Source organism: Anopheles gambiae, chromosome 2, assembly GCF_943734735.2.
Source record: "Anopheles gambiae chromosome 2, idAnoGambNW_F1_1, whole genome shotgun sequence".
Lineage (NCBI taxonomy): Eukaryota > Metazoa > Arthropoda > Insecta > Diptera > Culicidae > Anopheles > Anopheles gambiae.
Window position 1 is genome coordinate 113,346,182 of NC_064601.1, and position 23,518 is coordinate 113,369,699.

At 44.9% G+C, this 23,518-nt stretch overlaps 2 protein-coding genes across 26 annotated transcripts in view; both read left to right on the forward strand.

Moving 5' to 3' along the window:
• Nucleotides 1-23,518, forward strand: part of LOC1269899 (neurocalcin homolog) — a 116,347-nt gene that overhangs the window by 63,857 nt on the left and 28,972 nt on the right. The gene's annotated exons all lie outside the window — the stretch shown is intronic.
• LOC1269900 (neuronal calcium sensor 2) overlaps nt 1-23,518 on the forward strand; it is a 79,892-nt gene that overhangs the window by 53,840 nt on the left and 2,534 nt on the right. For all 12 annotated transcript variants that reach the window (XM_061663706.1, XM_061663702.1, XM_061663705.1 and 9 more), the window contains 2 exons: nt 5,236-5,379; nt 19,164-19,292. In XM_061663706.1, coding sequence (XP_061519690.1) covers nt 5,236-5,379; nt 19,164-19,292 — 273 coding nt within the window. The remainder of the gene's footprint in view (nt 1-5,235; nt 5,380-19,163; nt 19,293-23,518) is intronic.

Here is a 23,518-nt window from a genome sequence, read left to right on the forward strand (position 1 = left end):
CAGGGAGCAACTAGCATAATTTATCCTTATTTCGGGCGGTTAATAGCTATAGCAGATCCCAAACTAAGATTAGATATTTCGTGCTTCCATTGCTCTAGGAGTGCACTGGCCAGAAGGAAATTTGATGATAGCGGAGCTTAACGTTTCTAGCGAGCAATTTCCTGCTTCCCAACTTCAAGTCAGTGTGAGTGTTTACCTTAAAATAGGCGAAAATCCTCAACAAATTGTAGTTAGAACTGGAAACCGCTTTGTCATTTTCACACTTATGCTGAGCGTCAGATGGATAAAATCAACTTTAAAAGGCTGATATTTAGTGCCGGTCAAATGTGACTTGCTTTCGCAAAGTTAAAAGACACCGAAACCCGGAAATGTTTATTTATTTTCCGTATCGAATTCTGTGATGATGCACTTCCCAAGAAAGCAAAAAATTAAAAAAAAGGTCACGAATAGAAAGTTAAAACAGGTATCTGTTTAAGCAACGTGCAATTCAAAAACTACCGCACCTTCCCGGATTTTCCTCCCCATTGCGCATCTCTCTTTTCTAAGGTTGTCCTAAAACTTTCTCGCCGTTTTTGCCTTCCGCCGTGTCATTTGACAAGGAAATTTTAATTAACAAATTCAATCACCTCTTCACCTTTTCGTACCGTATTTCTGCGAAGTTGAGTGGCTAATCATGTATTTTTTTCTCTCTCTCTTCTTCTTGCTGTGTGTACCTGGGTACCAAAAATCCTTCATCAAAATGCAAGACAGCATCGCGAAAGGCAAAAAGGGAAGAGTAGAAAAATTAACTAGTTAGTGGTAGTTGATGACGAAAAAATAATCAATACACGAGCTACTCGTAAGAGAAGTTCAGCCTTGTTTCTTTTTTTCTCTTTCACCCGTCACGACACACACACATATATACCGGTACGATAGTATAACAATGGGCACACGGAATGCTTTTCCCAATCAATAGCCTGCTTGGCGTGGGAAGCCTTCTTCTGTACGAATGGTTAAAATCTTGATGTAGACGGGAAAGGTCGAATTCGCCATGTTTGCGGAGTCGAATCAGCGATGATGACGGTGATTCGATTGTCAATCGATTTTTTCTAAAGCAAAAAAAAGTGACTCCTTAACCATCGTTTTTCCCCCCTGTGATGAGTTGCTTCTTTGAGTGTAATGATTCTCCTTCCCCCGAAGCGAAGAAGCGGAGTTTCCTTTTCAAGTACACGATGTGGAGTTTTACGCGTTATTGAGTTTTGGCAGACAGGTTGTTCGTTGAGGCAAACAGCTCATTTGTGTGTGATTATTTTACACTCAATTTTGTTTGCTTTGAAAAGAGCTTTACAAGCAAAGAAAATAAGTAAAAAGCGAAATTATGCTGTGGAATTTCTTTGCAGTGGCTCGTAAAAAGAGCGGACGTGTCATGATTTTCTTTTGTATGTGGTGTGAATACACTTCTTACTCAACTTGCTCTACAGCTCAAATATCAATTCGAAGCTCGAGGAACGACATTTTCATGCAAACTTGATGGCTTGAAAAAGCTTTAACTTCATCGAATGTACACACGTATAACCTTTTCACATGTAGTTGAGAAAAAAAAAATGGAAGAAATGTCGAACACAAAACCAAGCAAAGATTGGGTGGGTTGTAACACTGAATGTCGGATATAGTCGTGCTTGATGAATAACATAAAATTAGAATAAAATCGATTCGCTCGAAGTGTGCGAGTGTGTGCGTGTCCTGAGTGAAACTGTCGGTTCTCTTTGTCGGCGTGCTGAGTTCGTTTACTCTTACCGTATTCGTACGTCATTAGTGTTTTTCGTGGGGGTTTTTCAAAAAATCTACACATCTCGACAATGACGCGGACAAGTGTTTGTTTGCTGCTGGTAGTTTGTTGCCCCAGCCGTTGCTGCCGCGGGGTATGACGCTGAAAGCTCGCTAGTGACGTGTAAGTCAATACGTTTCCATCCCAAAATGTGGGGCAAGTCTTTCAAGCGCACCTGTAGAGCTCGGCGAGAGATGGGCAAAGCGTGTGAGCATGTGATGATGAGAGAGTATTTTTTTGCACGGGAAGAATATCGCTACAAAGGGCGTAATTGACCTCTTGTATGTTTTGAATTGATTCACTTTATGAACATATTTTAGAACATTTTTTTCATCAGTTTTTGTTTGACTCTGTCAAAAGCAGCAGGTGGTATTTCATCAATCAATCACGTTTTTGCTTCTGGTGCTTTGAAATAAGCGTGCGTGTATGCGGGATGAAAAATGTTAAGCAGCACAAACACAACAAAAAAACCGGAAGGATTGTTTGGTCTGCTTTCTTCCCAGCACGCGGTTGATGATCTCGGTGTGGGTAAAGTGAAACGAGGCTTTGTGTGCGTGTGCGGTGTATGCATATCGTTGGCTTGATTTCCCTTTTTTCGCCTTCTTGATAGCATAAAGTTAGCCTGATTGACGCAGCCCCAGGATCGTTGCGGTAAATGATGAGGGTTTGATTGCAATTTTGAGCTAACCGCAGGATCACAGGGGAAGCAAGAAACGGACGTGTAATTTATGCGTAAATAATTAATGGTTTAGCTTCAACGACTTGTGTGTTTTGTCTTTTTGGCTCCGGATCGTAGCACAACTCTAAATTAATATCTTATCGGTGTATTGAATCAAAGTCGCTAGGAAATTCTGTTCGTTTTGCGAATGAATTTTTCATCCATTTCCCACGCCGTTAACAGGAAACAGGACAAGCAAAAGTTTTGCACACGCTCAAACTAAACGTTTGCATTTGATTGATGGTCCTGTCATGAGCAACGTACACGTGTTGGTGCCGTGTACCGTGTAGGTGATTCATGATTTTTTCGCCCGCTGATAGGTGTATGACTGTCGGGACGGGTTTGCTTGCACACCACCCTCGCCTGCCTCGTTAACTCCCGTGCTGTGTATCCCCAAGTTTAAGCGGCCATTTTGTTCCCATCTTGCTGCGAAGGATACGCTTCGATTGGCAACAGGGTCGACAGAAAAAAGGGAAAACGGAAGGAAAGCTTATTGTTCGTTGATTGTGTATTCGTTTACAATTGCTACCAAAGGTCAACAAGCGAATTACGCTGTGTGTATGAAAAAGTCAAAGGAACAGTGAGTGTGTGTATGTATGTATGTGTGTGTGGGCGCAGGAAGCTAACGAAGAGAGCGGTAAGACATGTAGCCGGGCGTAATGGTTCGGTTTTATTGAGCACTTGAATAAATGTTAACACGATTGCTACATTTGCAATTCATTACGCAGTGCTGCATTTATTGTGTGGGGCATTGCATAAACGGTGGTCTTTATGTATTGCTCAATATTTTAGTGGCATGAAATAGATAGAGAAGCTTTATGCGCGGTGAAGCGCGCGTTGGTTGCTCTCCTTGAAAGCCCTGATGAGGATAGAGGGTAGATAATATTGTCATGCAGATTGCCTAGCTTAAGGCTAGCTGTCATGCGGGTTGCATACTTTGAGGCAAGTTTCTGTCTTTAATTCTATTTTCTAAAATTTCGATATCCCAAAGAAATTTGCACAAACTTTGGTATGAAAATAAGAATAAGTTAAACAGAAATCGTTATCGATATGCCAAGCACTGACTTACTTAATTACTTTAACTGCTGGCTGGCTGTGTGTTATTTGGCGACAAAACCGGCTGAAAAATAAACATCACTGGGGGAAGCACATTAAAAGTTTCGGCTACATGGCAATAAATGGCATTACTCGTCAAAAACTTGGCCACAAGTAACCTTCTGTCGCGCCGGCTCGTCTGCCATGACGCGAAGGCGCTCCATAATTACTTGTGAGGTTTATTTAGCTGAGGCTAAATTTACATTCTTCCTCTCTCCTTTCCCGGAGCCAGATCCAAGCTCCTGGTAGTACCATCCGACGTGCGCATTGATTTATTATGACATTAAGGTTGAAGATAATTGCCGTAGCGCAACGGTAGCTGCTTTGGGAAGCCTTCTTCTGCGACGGACTAGTTTGCGCCCGGTCCTCTCCGGCCCGGCAAAATATTACATCACATTGCATAACGCTCCAGCGCGTCGGGCTGCGTCCCCTGGTCCCTCGCATTAAGCCTTGTTTTGGCTCCAAATTGCCTCCAAGGCTTTTCCGGTACAACCCGCAGCAGCAGCAGCAGCAGTATGGCGCGGATGAATGTGGAAAACTATAAAGTTTTCCCCCTAGCACACAACGTGTTTATCAACCGCTGGCGTACAAAGCGAAATCGTTGTGTCTGTGTCTGTGGCCACGGGCGCAACACACAACACAAACCCACATGGTTTGGTGCCCTTTCGCTGCTCTTCGCTGAGCTTTTCCTCTCTCCGGTCTTCGCTGTAAACATGCGGCTGGAGAGGATTCGAAACCGAGATAAAGGGAAAACTTTAAAAGGCCCAAGCAGCAGCAGCAGCAACCTAAAACCCCTTGAAACGTGCACGGGCGATAGAGGCTTGTTTATTGTTTTCTCCTTCGAAGAAAATTTAAGCACGATGGGCACGACAAGCCGGCTCTGCCAACAATTTTATAAAATTTGCTCTCCCCACCACCACCACCATGGTCACGCACCTCCGAAACATTACGCCCTCTGCCTGGGAGAGTGGTTGTGAAAATGTTATGTTAACTGTTAAACTTTCCAACTCTACCATCCCGTGGTCCCGGCATCGTTCGGTGGAGGTATAATTTCCTTTCTCTTGCTTATTTGCGGTGTTCACCGTTTAGTGACATTCTTCTCGTGGTTTGTTGCGCTTTTCCACCGGAGTGAAAGTTTTCCCCCCCGGCAAAAGCTGTATGAAAATGAGTGCACACGTCTCCTTCTTGCAGCCCACGAAAACCACGTTCTTCTGGTTGCCGCCCTGGGTTTGGGGTTGGCAAGTTTTCCGCTCATGTCTTCGTTCGTTTTCCGCCGTGCAATAACATCGCATTTAAACGCAACATTTACATACTTTCCCGAGATGAAAAGCAAGCGTGAAAATCTGTTCCGTGCAAACTGGAGGTCATAAAACTGGTTTTGGTTGTTTTTCGCGGAAATTGACTCAGTTTTTTTTTGTTGTTGCGTGTGCTTTGCTTTGCTGCTCGAGAAGAAGTTTTCCTTCTACTCAAAAAGGCCGTCGCTATCTGTTGTGTTCTCGGGATTGGAAAAAGTTTGACCAACAGTTGCAAAACAATAATGACTGTCTTATTATGCAACGGCTGATGTGAATGGCAGTTTTTTTTAACTTTCTTTATCGTTTCCTTCTCTTTACAGCAAGATTGTCCAAACGGCAAGCTAACGCCGGCGAAGTTTGTAGATATGTACAAAATGTTCTTCCCGTCAGGCAATGCAGAAGAGTTTTGCGATCACGTCTTTCGAACGTTCGATATGGATAAGAACGGTTATATCGATTTTAAGGTAAGTTAATTTATAGTTTATTGCAGGCTTATTTCATTGGGTACATTAATTTAAAGCATGTGTCAATTAGTTCTCGAAATTAATTAGCAATGCTAACACCCAACTTTATGGCTCCAATTGAACAGTTTAATGTGTTGCTCAGTGTTTACGTCCTTCTGTAACGTTCCATAAATAAGGAAGGTAATAGACCTGGGAGAGGAGAAAGTTCACCACCAGCTGGTCTTGAATGTCAAATTTTCGAACCACGGGAACAACAACGACAAAACTGGTGCATCACGGCCAATACGAAAGCATATGATCCGGAAAGTTTAACGACTGTTTCCACCCAATGTGGTGTGCAGTCCCGTTTGCTTTTCAAAGTGCAATAAAAATGGTTACATAGTACCAGAGTATGGAGCGCTCTGGAGCAACGTTTTCGAGCAGAGCGTCTTTAAGGACCATTTTCGCTTTGGCGCAACCCGCTCCCGCTGTTCCTCTGTGTTGCCCGTTTTGATGGACAAAGTTCTTTTTTTTTGGTATGTGTGTGCCGCAGACTATAAAACGGCAGATCCTTTCGCGCTGCATGTGTGTGTGTGCTAGGATAATAAAACTAGACACCAATCCGCCAGCGCTTACCGTTTGAAAAGTGGCGCCAGGTGATCGGCATCGGTTGCCATTTCGTCTTCGATCTTGTTACCGGCACTTTGGTGCGGGTCGAATGAACATCCCATAACGGGCCATCTGCTGCTGCTGCTGCTGCTGCTTCCCGCCATGCACGCCATCTCGCCATCTTCGACCCAAAAAACCATTTTCTCACCGTACGCGCGGGCCAACTGCTGGGTATGAAAAAAATGTATGTATGTGCTGGGTATGTAAAAAAGCGACATAAAAGCGAGCGATGAAACTGTACGAACGGGCGTTATATGGACGGTATGAAATGTTTCACTTCCGTGTGACGACTTTCAATAGCAGCAGCAGCAGCAGCATCAGCGCGAACATCATTAAACCCAGCCGTATCCACAGTCCAAAATAACCGGATATGGGTCGAAAAATTGTAAATTCCATTTCGCTTCGTTTTTTCACGTATAATGATTTTTAATTGCCCCTGTTTTTGACGTAGCCGCAGTCGCCCCTTTTGTTCGCGGGAGCAATTTTAGGTTCGTTTCATGCTTTTCCTTGGACTTCCGCCTGACCGGTGTTGTTTGGACGTTTATGGTTTGTTGCGGACTGCTGTATACGGGTGTATGCACAAATCAAAGGAAGTGAGCATGGCTAATAAAATTTTATCTTCTTTTTTTTTTGGGGGGGGGGGGGGGGGGGGGGGAAGAGCGCACTTTTCCATGTTCGGTGTCTGACTGAACATGGGCAGAATTGGGGGTTTTGAGTATGTGCAGTGAATTTTACATGAATATTTATTATGTTTTAGAGCTGTGCAAAGATAAAATGGACTGAATAAAGGAGTTTTTATTATATTATTTATTATATCTACCTTTATCTACCTTTATATTATTTAGGAGATTATATCTACCTTTATCAGGATTAGTTCTTCTAAAATATATAAAAAAAATGATGATTTGTGTTCTAAATAATGTCTATATATTTTAGTATAACAACTCTTTTCTAGCGTCATCTCAAACGCCTTATATAAACTCAAATTCGAACAGGGAACACGGTAGACGCTTAGTACGGTTGATTAATGACATCCATCAAAAAGTCAGCTCGAATAAAGTCCGTAAAACAGCGATAAGCGTCGCAACTGTGCCGCCTAGTACACTGGGGCGAGATATTTTTGCTCGCGTCCGAAATACGTCAGCACGTTGCTACCCGCAGTGTACTGTCAACACAACACAGGCGTGAAAAATGCACAATAAAACCTACACGAAGCACACCGTGAACATTGAGCACCACACAAAAGCTTGATAACTGGATTTTACTCCTAATAATATCACGCCCAGTCACGAGATGACCAGGGCAACCAGGCTGCGTACGGCTGTGGGCGGTGTTCGTTTGAGTTGAAAAATTCCAAAATTTCCTTCCGCGAGGGAAGTCACAGTTACGCTTCACCGTTTGTCATTATTCATAATCGGTTTAGAGATTGTTTCCATTTTTCGTACAGCCGAGAAGGTTGCTAGAGTGTGTGTGTGTGTGTTCGGTTACATGGAACAGGACACTCGGTTGGTCCTTGAAACCTTTTGTTAAATATCAGCCTGCATATCTAGAGGGGATGGAAAAGTGGGTCAAACCTGTCAAGGTGTAAAATGCAATAAAAGTTTATGCGACATTTTGCTCGTTAGCAAACTCACCAAACCCAGCGCGCTCTGTCCGAGCTTTTGAGGAAACGTGTGCTGCTCAGGAAAGGATTTCCTTTTTTCTTTTGGAGCCAAAAGGTAGCGCTTTGGCCAGCTGCACGGTTTGCTTAACGTGCACACAGTGTCGCCGGGATTTATTTTACCACTGCTGCCATCTCTACCGCTTTCTGGCGAAAACTCACCGATGGAAATGAGTTAAAATATGTCACGAAAAGAGCGGGGCGAGTAAAGTTTGTTCGCAAAATGTTTAAATTTCCATTTTCGCACTTCTCGCAGAAGCTGTTCACCTTTATGGGCAACTCTGTCAGCCACACGTGCGACTGATACTTTGACAGGGTTTCGTTAGTGCGAAAAGCTGCATTAAAAAAAAACCTCCCAGTGCACGTGAAACGTTGACGAACACGCGAAACTCAATGAAAATGTACGATGAGAATGCACCAAATCGGAAAAAGCGCGCCGGGATTGCAACTCACTTACACATTCATTGGGGTGTGCTGTCAACCACACCGGGAAAGAGTGACGATTTTCACGCCAAACTTAAAACATGACACTTTTATGCTGTACCGGCAAGTTGAGACTGGCGAGCAGAGGAATTCTGTTCCGCTCCTGAGTAGCGACAATAAAAAAGCTGGCTGGAAAATGGAACCGAAAAGTGTCGTTACCGGTTGTGTGAACGATGGTGAGCGATTGGATGCTCGGGTTCATGTTTTTTCGTTAGCAGTCATTAATTTGTCACACTGTGGTCGTCGGATGAACATTTATGTCACGAGTTTTCAGTCGGTGGAGATTTTGGCATTTATTCGGCTAGCTTTATGTGTGTGGTTTTGTCGCGTATTTTGACACAAACAAAGCTGAACTGCGTGATAAAATCGGTTGAAAGTATTAACAATGTCATTAAACGTTTGCGTGTAGGAATTACATACCCCCAGGCAACTTTATATGATTTAAAGAACTTATAAAACTACTTAACAGAAAAATCCTTCCTTCCTGCAAGTGACAAATACCTGAGTGGTTTTGATTTCACGTAATTTAAGCCACTTGAGCAAAGATTTCGAGGGGAGAAAGTCTCAAGCCTGGTACTAAGAATTCCATAATCTCTCTACATTATTCCTTTGGCGGGAAAGTTTCTTTAACGCGAATTCACAGTTTCAAGATGTCCTTCTCTGGAAAAGGTCCACCGACTTGGAGTCCGGCTGGGCTGGAATTTGCTCCTAGCCGTTTGGAGAATTTCCTGCAGCATTCTTTCCCTTCTTTTCCCGAATCTCTGGCCACCGGCAGTGATTATGGGGCAAAGGATAAAGTTTCTCACCGCAACACATTCTTACCCAATGACAAACACTTTCAAATACACGCACACAGACAAACGACCAGTTATGGGAAACCTCAGCAGCAAAAGGGACAGATTTGGGCCCTGGATGTAAGCAGAACAGGCGCAAGCAGAAAGTCAAATGAAAGAGAAACAAACCACCAAGTGTCGTTGTTGTGGTGGTGTTGGTGAAAGCGAAAGTGGCTTTTCACTCTCGAAAAGCGCGAAATTCGGGACGGGTCTCCAATCCGTCCACTTATTATTTCCCCATTCCACGGGGGAGAGAGAGAGAGAGAGAGAGTTCCTTGAACCGCGAACCTGGGAATCAACCGAGCTCGGCTAATCTCTTGCCAAGCCACTCTCAAGGCTAAGTTTAATTAATTTTGTGGTCGCCTGCAACATAACAATCATAATTCATTCCCATTTTCCATCGTAGAACGCGCGCTGCTGAGTTGTTTGGAAAAGGAGCACTTTCTCCGTATTTAGTTCGTTACAGGGTCCACACACACACACCCACCAGCGCTGCCTGGAAAAGGGCTTTGTGCAGAAAGGAACTGATTGCGAGCTGGGAAAGTATTTTTGTTGATTTGACATTTCGCTTCCCGACATAGATGAGAAGCGTTCTGGTGTGTTCTGGGTTTTTTTTTTCGCTTTCTTTCGCTTGACAATGGCGACCTTCCAGCGTGCAACCGACGTGCCCGAAGCACCGGCGCTCGATGGTAGACGGGAGATATGTTTAAAATGGATTTGGGTCGATGTCAAAGGATTGATGAAACAAGCTGCGCGATGGGATGGATATTGGTTTGCTGGAAATGTGTCCTACGCAACCCAACGGCCAAGAAAGCAGGGTCAGCAAGCCTGTAAGATGAATGTATATAAACTCTGCTACCTCCTCTGCACGTCACCCGAGCGAGACAACAATCAATCTTGTTTGAGAGGGTCGCCTGGTCACTGCTTTCTCTGGGCGGTGGAGCATTGTGAGAAGACGAAAAAATATATATACAACCGTCTGACATTAGACTACGACCCTTTTTTTCGGTGATGTCGATCTCAACGACCGTGTCAACGCTGAAAATTGGCTTTCAGTGGGAGGGAAAATTTCGCTACATATCGCCCTTTCCTTTGCTCGACTGTCCTTTCGCGCTCTCTCTCTCTATCTCCTTCTCCGTGTGTCAGGTAATGACACATAGGATGGTTTTATTGCATTTCCACTTGTTTTTCCTCATCGTGTAATGTGTTTTTCTCTTTATATTTCCTCTGGATTGCCTATTTTTTGTGGGTGGAAGATTAGGATTGGGTGGAGCGAAAGGAAGGTTTGAAAATGTCACAGCACTGCGGGAAACTGGCAAATTTATTCACTAAACGCCAGCGGGACCATCTTTATGCAATAAAGGATGAATAATTGATGCTTTTTGTTGATAATGTTTCAATTAGCGTTGTTCAATTTTCTCGCTCTGTTCGGGGAGCTGATCTCGTGGGAAGTGATTCAACATGATAAATGATGTGCGAATCTGAACCCAGGGGTGTTCTCGATCGAGTCTGGTTGTGCAAACAATTGTGAGAAGATTTGTTTTTCCTTTCTCGCTAGAAACAAATGAAGGAATAAAACAACAACAGCTTGTGATTTCTGAAAATCATCCAATTAGTAAGAATTTGTCTGCTGTAAATCCCGTCTGACGTACGAAAGCTTTCACCGCATTATTAGAGCGCCAAAAGTACGTTAAATCCACGGACGACGGCAACGCGGGCTCAAGTGTGTCCTCAATTCGCGCAAAGGGACAATTTCCCCCCGCCGCCACATCCGAAAAACGTCTTAACCTACACCCGTGGCAAAACCCATCATCATCTGTGAGTTTTTTTTTGTTGGGACTTGCTTCGCAACCGTGCTTTGCTGCGGTTTGTTACACACTTCCATTCCCTTTCGTCCTCCCGACCTCACGTCTAACTCTCTCTAGCCCAACTGGGCCCGTTTGGGCTTTGTGCACGCGGCATGATAATGTGGCTTTTAGAGACACATCGATCAAAAAGCCATAATTTTAAAGATAACACAGGCATTCACCACCGTTCCGTAGGCGTGATGTTGTTGCCTTGGTGTCGCTGCCGCTAAACGTTTCACCGTGCGCTGCCCTGCCCGATGCTGTGACAACCGCCGGCGTGCCTAGCTTTGCGAGCGAACCGTTGCTGTAAGCACATCAAAGAGAATTTTATGATCCGTGCGTAGACGATTCGTTTTTCTCGTTGCGTTGTTGTCTTCGGTCGTCTTGCTGTTTTCCCTCACGGCCAACAGACAACGGCGTTATAGTAGGGCGGGTCTGTTTGCGACGAACCTCAGCGCAAGACAGCGATGAAATACGACAATCCGTTCTCTTCGTCGCCCTGCTTTCCGTTCCTGCACTTTCTCTCTTTCTCTCTCTTGTGCACTTTAAAACAAAACCCATCCCGCCCGAAAAGCATCGTCATTTATTTTCGCCAAAGGATGGGCTTTTAATTTATTCAATTCGGCGTAAGATATGACGGGCTCGATGGGCCGTTGACGATAACTCGAACGAACAATGCGCTGCTTAAAAATGAAAAGCACGTGTCGCGTTACGAGCCATACCGCCTCCTCCTGCACTGGGCCCGGTGGATATTAAATGTTTAAAATTTTGTGGGCGAATGAAACTGGCCGCTGAAGGAGCGAAACATAGGCTAGGGCTAGATGATAGGGGAAGCTTAGAGCAGTAGAGAAATATTGAAAATTCTTTGCTTAACGTTTTGAGTGAGGCTTTACCGCCCGTAGACCCTTTTCTTGGTGGCTGAGCCTGGGTTTAGCAACATGTACCAGAAGCTGGACAGGCTTTCCTTATTGCTGTGTTGCGTGTCTTGCACGTTTTTCGCCCCTTAGCAATGGTCTCCTCTTAACGCCCAAAATGTATCTCAATTCGTAAAGATGTCTTCTTTCACGTTGCCTGGACGAGGCCACGGGTAGGTGAAACAAATGATTCATGGTTGAATGGTTGAGTGGTCGAAGCACTTTGTCTCGCGTGCTTCGTGTTCACGGGATTGTACCCCATTCCGAGAGGCGCACTTTGGCGAGGTTCATATTTCTTGGCCCAAGTTTGCACAAATTAAAATGACAAATGGCAGTACCGGTACCGGCGCGCATAGACAATAAATGTAGCGGTTGGTTACAACGGACATCGAATAAAATGTCGAATCGATTATCCTGCCTGTGTGGTTCCGTGTGAAGCAGTTTAGTGTCGGTTAATGTTTAATATTTATTTCTTTGCAAAAACTTGGACACAGAAGGTTATGTGTGTTGTAATTGTTTCACAACGATCGCCATTAAGTAATATACTAATTCATGATCATACTGTCCTTTCCGATACTTTTGTTGCTGATTTTGGTACGATTGCTTTTGACAATAGCAGTGAGTGTGTGTTTGTTTCACTTCATTCTCATTCCCCAAGTCATCGGGAAACTTTGGCCAACCGCACGGGGTAAAGTTTAACAAGTTGTCGCTAGTTTGTTAATAGTTTGGCCCATAATCCCGTGTGCGGCATCTCGCTTCTTGGAAATTGTACTCAATGGAAACGCAAAATGCCGTCGGTACGACAACATTCATCACCAGAGAGAAAGAAAGAGAGAGCGAGAGAGCGAAAACACTTATCGAACACTTTGCGCCACGAACAAGGTAGCAAAGCAGGGGAAGATTTGTTTTGTTCTTGTTGCGGAATTGAAACAGAACTTTTGGTCCCCGTCGTCCTACGAGGCCCCTCCAGATATCTGCTGCGCATGTAATATTCGTTTTTCTTACAATCCCCTCGCAAGATGGGAGCGGAAAACTTTTTGTCACACTGTAGTAAGAGTATAGCTTATAGTGCGTCTTAAAGCTGTGGCTAAGTTGAAGATCGCATGCAATATCCGGTAGCAGAGCCGGGAGCGGGAGGAGTGTGTCCCACACCCAACCCAATCTCCATCCACCCCCGGGGTTCGTTCTGGTCGGGGATCTTAGATTAGGAAAGTTTTATTACTTTTCGATAAGCTTCAATGGCTGCAATGGTGCGTAGTGTGCGGCGAGTGTCCTAGATTCGGGGAACCGGTTGTGCGCTGCCAAAGGAACTAATATCCTTGGAAAGCGGAAAAAGCGATCCGGAAGAAAGGCAGCAGCGACTTTTCGAGGGCGTAGACACATTTCCCCACGGGTCGCAAAAAGGCGCTCCGTTCGTTTAAGGGACGTCGTCGTTGATTGTGATGGCGCATCAACTCGCCCCCCTGCAGTCTACTGTAATCACCTAAGGCAGCAGCGGGCACGACCATGGTGGATATTACTATTTTACAGCTTAGGAACTAAGGACATTGAGGTGTGTGTGTTAGTGTGGTTCATAAATATAGATCACGTAACCGATTACACCGTATCGAGCAATGCTCGTAGTTGAGTGTCCCGATTCGTTGTGTTGAATTGTCTGTTTCGGAGCTTGAAGTACAATAAAACATTCCAGTTGCAGGACATTCCGACGACTACAGTGATATGGGTTCAGTAGCGCTGTCTGGTTTCTTGCTTAAAAACTAAAACGTTATGAGCTCCAAACCCAAATTGCTCTAGTTGAGAAATCAATAAGTTCTTCAGAAGAGTCGCTACATTTGTCGGCAAGATACATACTGTTAATCCTACAAGTATGTTAACCAGCTATGTTCCAAGAATACTGTGACACATAATAACGCTGGTATGCGCACTTCATCTTCAACATCTGTTACGATGAAGTTCTTTTTATGTTGCGTGTTGAAGGTGCTGACATTCAGACTCAATATTCCGCCTTGTCGATAATCCTGAAGGCAGAACTCGTCTTGCTACTCGTCCCCATACAGGTTGCTTTATTAGGTGATGGATCGTACAAAACTTCAACCAATATCTGCGAAAACTTTTCAACCATCTTTTAAAAGGGTACGCAAATGAAGATGTATCTATCGGAGCCTCCTCGTACCTCGTATGTATGCGTGCGCGTGATACTCGGAATCCCGGGGTAGGGATTTTGCTTAAGGATGCTCAGATAAGTACACCTTATCGTGACATTCCAGTCCCGGGCAAACCAATTCCAGCGAGCAATGAAATCTCGGAAATCGGGACAGAAGAAAAACAACAACAGAGAGTCCCCTCCACCCCATGGGATCCTGGGCTTGGGCACGGAGCACGCCCCAAGCGCCCCAAGGGAGAAGGAGAAATTTTGGAGCTTTTTAGTGGGTTTTTGTGGGACCCGCGTGCGAAAATGAAATCACAACTTGGCGTGTGTGTATGTGTGTGTATATATGTGGGGATTTTCATCGCCGGCGGGCAGGTCGGCGGTCCCTGACGAGTGTGTTTTTGTGTGCGTTTCGCATTACGATGAAATAACGCTCGCTCCGAACTCGGTGGCTGAGCTGGCGCACGGTGACGATCCGTACCCGCACGAGCCCAGGGTGGATGGAAAAGGGACGGAGAAGGCCACCTTAGAATTGCCGTTTTTAGGGCTTGAAGTGTGTTTACCGCTCGTAGCACGCAGCCTAATGGTATGCGTGAATGAAGTGTTTAAATTTGGATGGAAGTAGAGGAATGGGGCCTCCAATCGATATGATACGGTGTTGGATACAGTTTCAATGCCTTTCTTTGTCTGGATCTGGGTGGATGGTTTAAGGCAAATGGTGTGAATGTGTGCTACAAAAAAAAGTGAGGCCCTACAGCATATTTTCTAAGAATTTTCCAGTGGAAGAAAGTTGGCCTCGCTTCGCTTGAACTCATGCAGAAATGTTTGGAAATCGAATGGTATTCTGAAGAAATATTTTGTTAAAACAAGTGTTAACCGAGCGTGCCTTCAAACACACACACACACACATACAGACACAGAGACGCACCGTGGCTTTTGTTTGTCGACAAAAGATGAAACTTTGTAAGGTGAGATGTGTGTGTGAGTGTGTGAGATGTCTACGTGCAGCTGTTCTATTGTGTTCCACCAGATAGACACAGAGCCTGTGGACAAATAATAACAAGCGCGAGTGTAGAACAAAAAAAAACTAAAAAACAAGCGAAACCACTTTTCTTGGTTTTTGCCCTGGCGGCTCTGGCTGTAAATGATGGAAACCGCGGCCCCAGACCTGAGCGTCCAGGATATCGAGAGAAAGAGAAAAGATACCAAAGAAAACAAACGCTCTCGTAGAGATACAGATTTTCTTGGAGTCAGTTCTCGACACAAGGGAGTGGGATGGAAAGGGGACATTGGGGGTTAGGAAGCATTTTTACACTCCTTTACAAATGGGACCATTTTTCCAAGAGTTTTATTCCGTGCGAGGTCGTACGTCTCCAGAAGTGGATGGATGAAGCTAAAAGGCGCCCCATGTCGTGGTGCTTGGGCGGGCGTGTGTATGCAAAGAGCGTTTGTGTGTTGCCGGGGTTTCCAAGGCATCGCTCTTCTCCTGCCCGGCTCCACTAAGACAGCCCAAGCCCTCAAGCCGCCTGTACGTTACCGTAGCCCTCGCCCGCCGAAAACCAGCCCCCGGGGCACACGGGCTTGTTTCTGGACGCTTTCACCCGTGGTATGCAAATGCTGTAACAACTCGACGCTAATAAGCATCTTTTCCCGCAGTCGTTGTCCTTTGGTGTGATGTTGCACATGCCTTTCGGAGGACTTTGAAAGCTGAAGCCCACCATGTACCCGCCATTCTCGTGTACTACTACTTCTTGACAACACGGCCCGAATGGGGCCCGAGATTTCTCCCACTCGTTGTGTAGAAAATTCACTCGCAACTAGTATGATGTGTGTGGGCTAGCGAGCGAACAAGCACCCGCCCCTTATCCACCACCAGCAACAGCAGCAGCAGCAGCAGCAAGAAGAATGTCCTCTTAAGCATGTTTGTTATCCCTCCGCGCGTGTGTAGCCTTGTTTTGTTTTCGAAACCAACGCTTTTTGTTGCAACTGCCTGCCTGCCTGCCTGTCTGCCGCTCTGCCACTGTTCCATTCTTGGGCCGAGCTGCTTGATCTTTCAGCTCTGCTTGACTCGGGGGACACTCTGGCCCGCGGCAAGGCAAAAACACTCCCGGAGTTTCGCTGGATGAAGCGGAAAGAACACAGGGGGGTTTTATGTGTTACTTGCCGGCTTGAATTTGTCAGCATCAATAAGGCGCTCGGGAGCGTGCCTGCCCGAGGAGCCGTGACCTCGACGTCGGGCATTATGCTGAAGAGCAGGGACGGCCGCCTGCAGATGCCTGAACCGATTTGAAGCTTGACATGTAGGTTACGACTGACTGTGATCGTAAAGCGTCTTGACAGCGTTTACATAATAGCTCCAAGAGTGGATCACGAAATCATTCAAGTGTTCAAAGCGGATCTCTGAAACACTGTTGCAAACCTGTTACGAGGTCCATTCGAGAAGAACATCTACCGTGCAGAGCGGTTGCATTTAGTCTGTGAAATGCACACACGTTCCAAGCGTCGGCAAGGATCTCCTCGCATGTATCTCTCAATGTGGTTACGGTGCTAGCATATGAAGCCCAGCAGCTTTTAGCAAGCATATAACGATAGGAGAAAAATGTGTTTCGTTAAGACACCAAGCTGGTTGGAATCTCGTTTGTCCGGAATTGGCTTTTTGAAGACCTTCCTATTTCCACCGTGTAGCAGCACATTACGGACCTTTTGTGGCACAAATAATATCCTCAGTAGATCCTACCACCATAGCTAGTGCTTCTAGAACAGGGAGGAGGGATAAAATATGAAACAAAATTGAGCAAATAAACCAACTAGTGAATGAGCGGTGGAAAATGTTTTTAGTTTTGTGTACCACATGACCATGTTCGGAAACCGTGTTCGGTGTGTGTGGCTGGCAGTAGTTCCGCATAGGAGAAGGAGCATTGTGTATGCCTTTTTGCGACCTTTGTACATATTTTCTTCCCTGTACGTGAAGCAATCCGGCAGTGCTGCTGCTGGGTAACGAGCCAGGATATTGGATGAAAAATTTCCATCTTCCAAATCCCCATTTCCCCGCCTCCGCCTGTGTGTATAGTCGTACATTCCGATTCAGCCCATTGCAGGAACTCCCAACTGCCGAGGAGAGTCTGTTTTGGGTAGGTGAATTTAAACGTAAATATCCATAACGCTCTCCAGTGTAGCAGCTGGAAAAAGCAATAAGATTCGAGAGACAGAGAAAGTCCCAACATTACGTGTACATGTAGTAAGCATGACCCGGAAGATGATTCGTGATGATGCTGGTGAACTTTGCCCTTCCCTACACCGTTCTGAGTCTGAGTTTTGTGTACAATCCTTTTTGGCGTGTGTTTGTGGATGACAGAGTGAAGTTCTCTACACGGTTTTAAGCTACACTGTGGTGGAATCGGGTGGAATATTCATAGGATGGAAAATGTGAATGTTAAATATGCAACGCTGAGCTCGTCGTTCCATCCTATGTGGGTGTGTGTGTTCCGCTATTTGCTTTCCTCATTGAGTTGCATTCTCCAGTGCTGAGCGGGAACTTTGCCAGGCACTAGATTCCACTCTGTTCTTTGCACATGTGTGTCCCATGTGTTGGATGCACATTATTTACTGTTTTAAAATTATTCTACACCTTATGTTTAAATTTGGTACTGCAAATAATTCAGGTGTGGGGTGCGTTCTCCCTAGTTCGGGCTTAAAGCTTCCACAACAACAACAAGGCTCTTCCCGGCAACTTCTCGGTTAAATTAAATCCCAGTGGAATGGCAAATCTAAACAGAAATAACAAAAGACATGATCCCATCTCAACATTCGGTTGTCTTGATTCGCTTTGTTTGCATAAAGCTTTGTCAGGAAATTGGAAAAATCTGCTCCATCACATCTACGCAGATCAAACACCGTTCACCGATGGCACTGCCAGTGTGTGCCAGTTGGTGTGTTCGGTTTGGTCCTTCGTACCGGAATGGAGATATCTCAATCGATTTGTACGGGCACATCATCCCGAACGACCGTTTCGACCCCGACGACACCACAATAGATTGTAGAAAAGATCGTTATGTGTGTGTTTGTGTGCGTTGAAGCCATTCGAGGAATAAAAGTCGATTTGCTAAATCAAAGACGATCCTACGAACGACCAACGACATTACCATATTGAAGAAGTGTCACTATACTTGAGTGCAATAGAGACGCAAATGGCTTCGGCAGGATGTGTTTGGATCAGCAGACCCCACTAACCAGGAGTGTCAGCACAAACTAGAACTCATCGACCGCACAAACCAGATAGATCGCTGGGGCGCACTAAAGCAACCCCTTTCCGGTGGTTCGGGTCGGTAATCGGTTTCTTCTGGCGGTAAACATTCCCCGAACTTCTTATGTTGGTGGTAGCAGAGCGAGAATGAAGCCATTGGACAAGAAGGCTCCCGTTGCTCTAAAGCAAACCAAACCGGGGATCCACTTTGATGCGCGTTGTTTACGTGCACAATGTTTACCACCGGTGCCGTGTCTTGGCTGGCTGGCTGGCTGGCTGGCTGAGTGGAGTTTGAAGCTTTTTTTGTGCTGCTCTGTGCGTTTTCCTTCCCCTGCACAGATTGGTTGTAGATTTAAATGAATCACGGTTCTGCATCTTGCTTCTGCTACAACTACCGCCACCACTACGCTTCAACAATAACCGACCGGGGGCCTTTCTTATGCTCGTCTTTTGGTCGGCAAACAATATCGCACACGCCGGCACATCGGCAAACTACCTTCCTTAGCCACACAGAGCTGTGTAAATGCAAAGATTCGCCTCGTTCATCCTCTGTAGTTCCCTCTGCTGTCAGTCTGCTCGGAAAGAATCACCATTGAACGAGCTGGATTGAAGCACATCTGCATAATTGAGCGCTTTAATTACGGAAGATGTTTTCCTTGAATTAAATTTCATTAGGTATTAGTTGTTCACGCCTTTGCTAATGTTATTATCGTCTTTGTGATTCATTTTTCTCTTTCTTTATTCTAGTACTTGTTGAGATTATTTGCCTTCTTTCGTTGTATGGTTTTAATAGAAGAGGGTTTCGTTCTCTTTTGCACATCTTTACCTTCATCTCGATGGGTTCTGAGTACATCGTTGTAGTTCGCAATTTGCAATTTCGCATCATATTTTCATCACTGGATTAGTTTATTAGACTTTTCTTTTAGATTATATTTTTGTTTCTCTCTTTTTTACAACGAATTCATACAATGTTTTCTTCTTCTTTTTCTTCTTCTTTTTTCCTGCAGGAATTTCTGCTAGCGATCGATGTAACCTCGAGCGGCACGCCGGAAGAGAAACTAAAATGGGCGTTTAGGATGTACGATGTAGACGGTAACGGCGTAATAGACATTCAAGAAATGACTAAAATAGTGCAGGTAAGTTTCACCTTTAAAAACGCTGCACCAAACAGACAAGAAAAAACCTCCCTTTTTAAAAGGGATCCATTATTATCAACACCAAACGCAAAAGAGAACGGTACACAAAGCACCACACCGAGGGTTGTAAAAACTGGACTGTAATTACGTTGAAATATCTAGCAAAAAACACACATAAAACCACATTCCCATTAATTGAAGGAAACAAAAAAATAGCACACGCCCTACGTGTACTTTGTGGTGCATCAATTAAAAATGGTTTACCACCCGGTTGTCCTCTGCCGGTGTGTGTGTGTCTGTATAATGGAATGAAAGATGAAAGTGTATGGAGTGAATATCTTACGGTTTAGTCTTTTTTTGTCCACTTCTATTAAAATCAATCCCTGCACGCCGTCGCGATCGATGGCGGTATATCATTATGCAGGAGTAATGTACACGGTCCTCACATACACACGGCTCCCTGGTTGGTACCCGTGTGTTGTCCGGTCGATAGATGAAGGTGCGCGATAGTTGCAGTCAGAAGACACGTTGGCGCCATTCGAGCAACAGTGCGGGTATTGTTGCTTCCCTCTTTCTGTCTACCAACCCCGAAGGGTGTTTGTGTGACGCATCTGCACGTAGCGGTAGAATGTATTATACACCCAGGTTGAGGGTAGCAGCACGCAGCTGTCGTTGGGAAAGGCTTTAGCTGCTTGAAAATCCGCCATTCATGCCAGCTTGCCTTTTGTTGGCGTATTTCGTGCGCTTCCAGGCGTGTGTACATACGGCAAAAAAGTGGGGTTTTATGTTTAAACCTTTTCCCGCACGTGACCTCTATCATCGGCAGCAGTTCCTTTATCCGTTGCTTCAAGTTCGGCGTTTGTTAAACCATCGCCCTTCGAAAAGAAGGGTTATAAAACGATGGTGGTGGGCACGGTCGGACTAAAGCTGATTGCAAAATTTATGCGTTTTTCCGACTGCAACTGTAACTCACCGTCGTCACGGCTTCCCAGGTGGGGCATAATAGAGGTGAGCGCAGCTGCTGCTTGGGTGCTTCTAGAGCGGTGCAAGGAAAACGTACGTCGATAGTGTTGGGGTACGTGTGTTTGTGTAGTGGAAAACTTCACCTTAAACAGGATTGTTGGAGTGTTGTACAGCAGAATGCACTTTCACGCATAACATTTGCATGAGCAATGAAGTGGATTGAGTTTTATTATATTGAAGAGTGTTTCTCCCTACCCTCTTAAGTGTGCTGCTGGGGTGGTTTCAATGTGGTGTTGAAAATTCAATTCGATTTGAAGGATGATTACATTTTTCCTCCCCCAAGGAAAAAGGGTTATTCAACATTTTTCGCATTCAGAATTGTCACCAAAACAGGAAGGAAGTCTTTAATATTCCGTAGAAAATCGACAAAAAAAACGCTTCCATCATCTACTGCTCCTATTATGAAGCGGTATAATTTCGATTCTGCATCGCATCGCATTGCACTGCCGAGATTGAAATCGTACAATATTCATTAGTTGATCGTTATGCGCTCCATTCGCCGACAATGAAACCACCAAACGCTTTCCGCACGTTATCGTAGAAAAATCGATGCTTTAGATTGATTTCCTTTCCCGACTTGGATCATATCGCCGCCCGACGAGCGAGGCAGCCCACACAAAAATGAACCGCTTTCTCGGAGACCAAATCAATGCCATAAATGAATGAAATGTCGGTGGCAATGGAGGCAAAGGGCACGGCAAGCATAAGATAACGAAAGCAGGCAAACAAATTTGAATTTCGTCGATTCGCTTCGATTACTTCACTTCACTTGCAATTTCGTATTCGATTCAGAGAACCTTTATGTACTGCTGCCGCCGTCCGGGCACACGGGAATTCGAAAATAAGAGGAATGATAATTTAATTTAAGCAGTCGGCAATGGCAGCAGCATTCACAAATTCACTGTATGCTTGCAGAGAGAGTGGGAGAGAGACTGTGAACCATTGGTAAAAGGTCACTGCGAAAAAACGTATTAAAAAGCAGTGTCCTTTTCTTTTTTGCTGATTCCTATGGACCCTCCGCTAATGTAGTTTGACAACCTAGGTTTGAAGCTCTCTGTCGTTTCGTGTAACATTTTTTTTTCTCGTACCACAGTACTACTTTTTCCTTTCGCTCACTTGATGAGATTCATTTGTGGAAGGAAATATTTCAACCGATAAAAATCACCAGCTAAAAGGGAACGAAATTGTATTTCGCAATCCAAAAGTCATCTCCTGCGCAAAGCTTAACTAGATGTGCACTCCGATGGTCGGTTGGTGCTGCAGGATTGTATTTTGTTTCTTTGTTGGACGGAAAATTTATGGTTCACTTGTGGCCGAAAAAAGAGTCACAATTGAAAGAAGAAAACATGAAAATCATGTCGCTTTCGTGCAAATGCACCTGGGGTCGAAGACGGGATCGGAGAATAGTCGGTACAAAACCAAAGAATAGCTGATGATGATATCCTGATTCATCTGCCGCAGAGCTTGATTGGGCAAGGAGTGGTAGGAGCGGTGATTCAAGCTCTTTGTAAGGTTGTGAAAAGAATGTAAAATGATGCAATGTTCTTCCATTGCTATCCAGCGTCAACGTTTCGCGGGATAAGGTGAACGAAAACGAAGTTCTTTATCAAGGATCCTTTTTGTGCAAAAGTCTTCAAGGGGTTTGTCCCTTACCTTCACGATGGTACGAAAGGTAGTAGTGTATCGATTTTTGTCTTTTCTTCCTCCCAATCGATCTTTGAGGCAATGGAACTGTGCTGCGAGAGTGAGTTATGGAATGTTTTTCACGGTGCCTGTCACTCTCGTTGCTAATTTTCCATTACTTTAGTGGCATTTGCTCGCGTTGGTCATTTCTTCCCCGTGGTACGAACTTGGTACGAATTTTTATCTTCCCTTTTGCCATGCCCCGATAAGTTGATATCAATGAATTATGAATGCATTCCGTTCCGGGTTTTCAAATCGGTCAACGGTACACGGCCCCAGGACATGCAATTTTAGTCGTGTTCAGTCTGCTCAGCTAAATCCTCCTTAACAACTTCTTTACAGGGTTTTACCTTCCAAACTCCCCTTCCCTACCTTCCTGATATGTCCTCTCGCATGAAGATGATATCAAAAGGGGATCGGGAAAACGATGGGCAAGGGAGGACTGCATCTAAATTCTCATTCGCAAAATGGACAGAGCCGTTTCTAGTTTCCCCTCAGGCGACCGGTGCTGTAATTGCACCGGCCATGCAAGATAGCATGACAACATGAAGAGGCCGGGGCCGTTCAACCGACCGGTGCCGGGGTTTGCGAAAGCACAAAGGTGGGACGACATTCGGCTACAAGGACTACACGGGAAAGTGTGTGTGAGAGCGAGAGAGACACGCAAAAAAAAAACATAAATAAACTGTGAAATGGAAAAATGTCCTTCTGTTGAGTGGGTTTGCAGAAGAGAGGCCCGGGCGAGTGTATGTGTGTGTGGGACGGAGATCCCTTAAAAGCTAATTCCTCAAGCCGATATTGCATCCTGTACGTAGTCCCGCTCGTGCCGCTTCGCTCCGGAGTGCTGTTTTGGGGACGTTTCCGTTCTAACAGCGGCTACTGTTGCTGCTGTCGTGCCATGGCAAAGTCACGATCGGTTTGGACCGTGTAATATGGTTCTTAAAGCCTTTTTTTTGTTTGCTCTGTACGTGCTTACATTGCCATGCTGGCCATGTTGTGTGCCGTAAGCTTTTACTTTCGTTATTTGATCCGAACGGTTGGATTAGGTTGTTGTTTTGGCGTGTACCAGGGGGGTGGGGGGCATACGTATGATGCTTCCCCGTGTGTGCTGGACGCTTTTCCGGAATGGGTTTTTGGAGCGGCAAGTAATGGTTTTTTTACGCAGGAAACCATTTTATTTTGAACCTTTCAGTACCGAAAGAAGGGCACGTTGGCTAAAAGAGTGTTGAAAGCAATATTTATGTAATACTGCAATATTTAATTATATGAGTGTGTTGCTAGAACTTGATAAAGTATCTAAACAGCACTACACATTCTGACACATATTGCATTAAACATATCTGATGCTTATGCATTTTGAAGCAGCTTCCCCCAATCCGGTCTCAACTCATCAAAGATAACGCTTCCGCCAAATGCCCTCAAAGACGTAATCCCAAATGCGCATACATATTTCATAACTCGCAACCGGGATACGTATGTGTCCGTGTGGCTGTGTGTATATGTGGTCTTACATTTCTCGA